Source organism: Amblyomma maculatum, chromosome 6 (genome assembly GCF_055883805.1).
Source record: "Amblyomma maculatum isolate TAMU_Amacu chromosome 6, ASM5588380v1, whole genome shotgun sequence".
NCBI lineage: Eukaryota > Metazoa > Arthropoda > Arachnida > Ixodida > Ixodidae > Amblyomma > Amblyomma maculatum.
Genome location: NC_139349.1, coordinates 34,890,522 through 34,896,451, shown reverse-complemented (window position 1 = coordinate 34,896,451; position 5,930 = coordinate 34,890,522). Strand labels below are relative to the sequence as shown.

General features: G+C 42.6%; 1 protein-coding gene across 1 annotated transcript in view; it reads left to right on the top strand.

The window, feature by feature from the left end:
• The window catches only part of LOC146185488 (alpha-tocopherol transfer protein-like), a 15,369-nt gene extending 9,695 nt beyond the window's left edge, over nt 1-5,674 (top strand). The window contains exons 3-5 of the mRNA XM_084605539.1: nt 1,706-1,899; nt 4,751-4,861; nt 5,441-5,674. Coding sequence (XP_084461665.1) covers nt 1,706-1,899; nt 4,751-4,861; nt 5,441-5,674 — 539 coding nt within the window. The remainder of the gene's footprint in view (nt 1-1,705; nt 1,900-4,750; nt 4,862-5,440) is intronic.
• The last annotated feature ends 256 nt before the right edge of the window (nt 5,675-5,930 follow it).

Here is a 5,930-nt window from a genome sequence, read left to right as displayed (position 1 = left end):
TATTGAGCACTGACGAAGCGGTTATCAGCGCCACCGCGGACATGGAAGCAAATTGATACCGGACCCTGCGCGCCTTTCTGACTCTGCCAGCAGAGTGAATAAACCGAGGGTGGAATGATCTAAATCGCACAGGCGGCCCAAAACTAGGTTATGCTGTGAAGGCGCGTATCGGAGTGATAGCTGTGGGCCTTGTAACAACGTCCGCTAGAATTGTTTTAAAGAAATTATTTCACTCGGCTATGCTATTTGTAAGAGAAGCACGAAATCTAGAATCACGGGAAATAAAAATTTGAAAACCTAATTAACTAATTAGTCAGTCAGCAAACTAATGAAAGCATTATGCCTCGTATCTTGTGTTCTCCGTAGTTCCAATATATCTGTAAGGATAAATTAAACCTAAAGTCAGAACCTTTCTTTCGTTCGTGTGCTGTGCGATGTCAGTGCACGTTAAAGAGCCGCAGGTGGCAGAAATATCCGAAGTCCTCCATTACGGCGTCTTCCATGGCCTGAGTCGCTTTGGGACGTTAAACCCTACAAACCAAACCAGCCCAATTGCCTTTCTTTATCCATTTTTGACCTTCGGAAAAACCACCCTGTATACGGCTATTGTTTAAAAATGCAGGCTTGTTAAAGTTGGGTTTCATATATACGTCCAGTTATCTTTAGTGTGGTATCTTATGACTGCGTGCGAATGGAAATGTGTCAGATTTGAAAGACACTCATTTAGCCAGTACTGATTGAGCAGGCATCAAATTGCATGCCTTTAGAGGCAGAGTATATGGCTGTGTTCGCACAAGGATGCACAAAAACGCACTCGACCCCGTTTATAATCCTAGCCACAGGGGATCGGAAGTGTCTTAAGAACATATTTCTCATTGCGTGTCGTGGGCCGGCTTCAGGAATATAAAGGTGTCACCACCTTAAAAAAACACAAAAATTCATTTTTAAGTTTGGTTTGTTAACATGATGGTAGGTCATTTTTATAAGTACATAATAATTCATCTTTCGTTAAAGGCGCGAAATACACACGGACACAAAAAGGGCAATGAGACTGAGGGCCTTCGATGGCGCTCATCTAACACCTGTCGTGGTAGAAATATATCGTCTTTTGTATCAGCCCGTTCTGTCCTGTTATCTTCCTCGTGTCCGTATGTGTTTTGCGCCTTTAACCAAAGATACACTTTCAGCAACTGGTCCAAAAAATGTTTAAATATACAAATGGCAAAATTTATGGCGACCCTTAGATAATAGCAGTGTAAAATTATTGTTTATTTATTCTCAAGGTTTTTTGACAAAGACCCGGCTCTTTTGAAAATCTCTAATTACGAAACACAATGAAGCTTCGCTGCACGCTCGCAGAAGCCCGGAAAATTTATTGCACACAATTATCAGTTCTTTCTTTAAAATATAAGCAAATAAATTAAAAAACACGCAACATCATGCTAACGTCGACGGTGTTATTCATACGGTGAGTCAGGTAAAGAAACACCAACATTTGAGAATAAACATTGGGAACATATCAGTCAGATGGCAGGGTCTTCCTTGTCCACAACATAGCCTACATTGTTGAACGCCTAATCTCTTGAATGTGACAATGCATTGCTTCATGTTTCTGGACATTGTGAGACTGTGGTACACTTTGACACATCAGGTAACGTGGGATGATCAAGCAATCTCTGAGCTCTTTGTCTTTGCCTCTTTGCAGGATCATGGATACCACAGCAATCTCCGTACGTGGAAGTGCAGCGCGCTTGTATGATATGCTTAGAGCACCTAGCAAAGGACCCGGCGACGCAAACCTTGGGGATAGTCATGCTATTTGACTACAATGGCTTCACGTCGGATAAAGTGCTCGCCTGCAACATGGGCCTTATGAGGCGGGGATTCGAGTACTTGCAAGTACGTGCTACCGTTTGAGCAATAATATAAGAACATCAACATTTATTTGATGTGACAATGTAATAAAGACGTGATGTGCAGGAGGACTGAAGTTAGGTGGGCGGACGAGGTTAAGAAGTTCGCAGCGATCAAGTGGATGCAGCTTGCACAGGATTGGGTTAATTGGAGGAATATGGGGGTCTTTCGCCCTGCTGTGGGTACACTCCGACTGATTATGATGATAATGATGATGATGATGATGATGGTGGTGGTGATGGTGCTAGTGGTGATGGTTGTGGTGGTGACGTGCCTGATGTTCATAATAAACTAGCAAGAAATACTAATTAACAAGACCGCGGATTTTGCAGGGAGTTGAAAATGAGCTCACAGTGACTAAGGTACAAAAACATTTTGCCTTTTCATACAGAGTTAATAGAGGACGTTTATAAAGAGGCCGGGGAACATTAATGAAGTCAGGGCACTCATTGCCGGCTCCAAGTTATTTCATTGTAGGTGCTCATATTAGCGAAATATTTGTTTGTTTTTTTTTTGTGTGTGACACATGACGGGTATATATTGAAAAAAGAAAAAAAAATTCAACAAACCATTTTTCCGATGAAAGTTTGTTCCTCGTCTAGATAGTTGCAAAACTAGGCAATAAATTGCGACATCATATCTTTGAGTCCATTTTCCTTTATTCGTACGCTTGAGCGAACCCTATTGGTGACTTCAATACGTCTTCTGTAGTTCTGCGCGAAAGACCAGGGCCCGCTTGCACAAAACAATCTTAAGACTGTCTTAGCTAAGTCCAGACTTAACTGGAGTCTAAAGAATAGGCCACTAGCATGGCCGCTTAAGACTGGAGTTAAGACTGGGCTTCAGTCCTGACTTGAATAAGTCGCTTGTATGTTTACGACTCTAGTGCTGTCTTGGTTAAGACACAAGGACGCCAGGTGTCTAAGTAGAGAAATTAGGGAAATACAGGGATGCGCTGGCACTGTCCCTGCTGTAAGATGTACACATTCCGCCAATTTTGCGTTGTGTAAAATCCGTGCCATTGCTTTTTGCGGCTTAAGATTGTGTTACGAGGAAAAATGCCCCAAGTGGTTGCTGAGGCCGTTCTGGGAAGCCACTCTGGTGAACATGAACCCGAAGCGTTCGACGTTCGGAACACGAGCCGTCTTAAATAAGCGTGGTCTTTCTAAAGACACCATTTAAGTCTGGACTTAGCTCGGACTTTATCGTGCAAGCCGGCCCAGGAGTTTTACTGGCGTGTAATAGAGAAGTTCACATATCTGAGCTTCCACAAATTATGAAAGACCGAGGGCCACCACGGCCCTCAATGCATCAGTAGAGATAGAAAGACCCTTTAATGAAGAACAGAGATTTTAGCCGGCGTTTATGTTTCGCTGACATGCTACTCTTTGTAGGAAGGGGAATTGGGGAGGAAAAGATGGAAAAAGAATCGGGATGAGAATAAAGGAAATGAAGGGGGAGATAAAATGCAGCCATTAAATATGTTCTAAGGTGCGTCGTGGAATAATGGTATAAAATGAAATGATGAAATGCATAGTCCGATAAATGTGCATAGAGAGTTCACAGAGTGAAAAATGCCGGAGGGTAACATTCAAGGTGAACTTGAAGTTTTTCTAAAAGTCCAATGTTTTTTAAATACGTAAATAAAAAGTTCGTAGCGAGTCTCTGTTGCCTAGGGCAGGCTAAGAAACCTAAAACAATGTCCATTTTTAAAGGCACTGGGGAGAGCTTTTCCAAGCTATATTCGTAGTACGCACGCTCGTCAGCGTACGCAGCACACACTCGAGTAGGATATGTTACGCAGTTTCAACCGAACCACAGTTGTCGCAAAGCGGACTATTAATTTGACAAATACGGTACCGCAAGCTATTTGTATATGTGCAGTTCAGGCGGAGTCAGTGGTGAAGAGTTTTTAATTGGCGAGGAAATTTCGGAGGGAGTCTTGACCTTTGATGTGGGGCAGTTGAGTAAAGAAATTGATAATGATTTGTCGACAAGCTCCAAAGTCGATACTTTGCTTCGGCAGCAAATTGTTTAGGCAGTTTGGATGAACCAGATTTCGTGAAGAAGGTCCGAATGTATCTTTAATGTTGGTGTTCTTTACGAGCCGCTTCATCGACTTTTTCATTTGCTTTAATTCCACAGTGGGCTGGTACCCACTGAAATCTTATGCAGTGGCCTGTAGCAGTAGCCAAATGATGCAGATACCCGATGTCAAGGGAAACAGGCTGATGATTGCTTTCCTTCAGCATAATATTCATGATTTGCAGAGATGCTCTGGAATCCGTGAAGATAACCCATCGGCCGGGGTATGGTGCAGGATATAGGAAACAGCTTCTTTGATGCCATGGAGCTCAGCTGTCGTAGAGGACGTCTTCCGCTACTGCCGCTCAATGTATCAAAGCAGACATGGTTCTATATGAAGCTGCTTGCAGTTTTCATTACCAAAAGTAGTGTGAAAATTAATTGACGAGATCAATGATTTGCGAAGTAATTTCTGATTCATGTTGTTGATCCTGCAAGGCAATAATAAAGGGGTTGACCTCCAACGGATTGCACCAGATATTCTTCAGTTGGTGATATTTTCAGCAGCACTACTCTCTATAAAGCAAACCAGTTTTTGACGAACGTAGAATGCGAGTTATTGAGAATGGTCGTTGATGAGCTAGAATAATTTATGTTTTTACTTCTCTAGCACATGGACAGTATCTTTGGAAGGGCATATTCAAATACTTGTGGAAAGGAATCATGTACCAGCACGCGTACTCTACTACAGCTTGATTAGAGGTTAAATGCGGTATTAAGCAAAACTTGATTTTGTTTTTGGCTTTTGCAGGAGTGCGTGCCGATCCGTCTGAAGGCTATGCATGCAATAAGACAGGGCACAGCATTCGACGTGTTGTTCTCTATAGCCAGGCCCTTCATGAAAGGAAAGTTCCTTCAACGGGTAAGAAGTACTATATTTCAGATTTAACCGCATTCAATCACTGCAATGGCCGTAACAGAGCGTAAATGAGCCAGTTGTACTTTTCAGGCTGCAACAAATCCGAAAACATTCTAAGGATGATTTCGATACTCCCTAATGCGAAGTAGCTATTTAAGCGTGTTTGCTAGATGTCGGGCAAATGATTTCAAAGATAAGCTTGTGTGTAAGAATGTATGTGCAGTTGCACAGCACTCTTTGTTTTTTATCACAAGCCAAGATAATTTCTCAAATCAACAGAAAGAAGAACCACGAGCCAGCGGCGCAGAGCTCATGGCTCTTCATTATGTTCTTCTGAGAACGTTTACCGTTGGCCTTTGTGAGGCATATATTTCCACGCTAGAACATTATAAGACGCCACTCAGTTTTGAGGCCTAGTCGTGTTTTGTTCTTGATTGTAAACATCACTAAAAGGTCTTTTCCGAGACACAACCACATCCTCACACCCTCGTTATTAAGTTAACGTATAAATAGTGCAAAATACTTTCCTGCTCTTATTTATTCCTACATTTTTCGTGGCTGTGTTCCTTCCTCTAAAAACAGTACCACTTCCACGGAGAAAAGTTCAGCGAGCTACACAAAGAGATACCCCCTCATATACTTCCCGCGGAGTATGGTGGTAGCAGGCCTCCTCTGGACTTCGAAGGCTTCTGGAACGAGCTCGAAAGGTTGGAGGACGCGGAATACGAGAAGGACAGCACCTACGGGTACGTCAGGACCTACAACGGGGACTTCGCCACGATGGAGGAGATGCAAAACGAGGCCGCATTTCTGTAAACAGCAGTAAAAATAAATAGGTTCAAAGTTGCGATTGAAAAGAGGAGTGCTCGTCTCGTTAAAGGGAAGCTCAAGGGCTTTTTGAGATTTTCTCGTGATACACGCATTAGAATGTATAAAAATTGTAGGCTAAGCTCAATCACAGGTTTTGCACTGCCAATTATTGTTATGGCCTAACTGACTGTTACTGACATTCTAGTGGAAATTAAGAAGAAGAAATGGGCATGGGCAGGACATGTAGTTGAATAGAGGATAA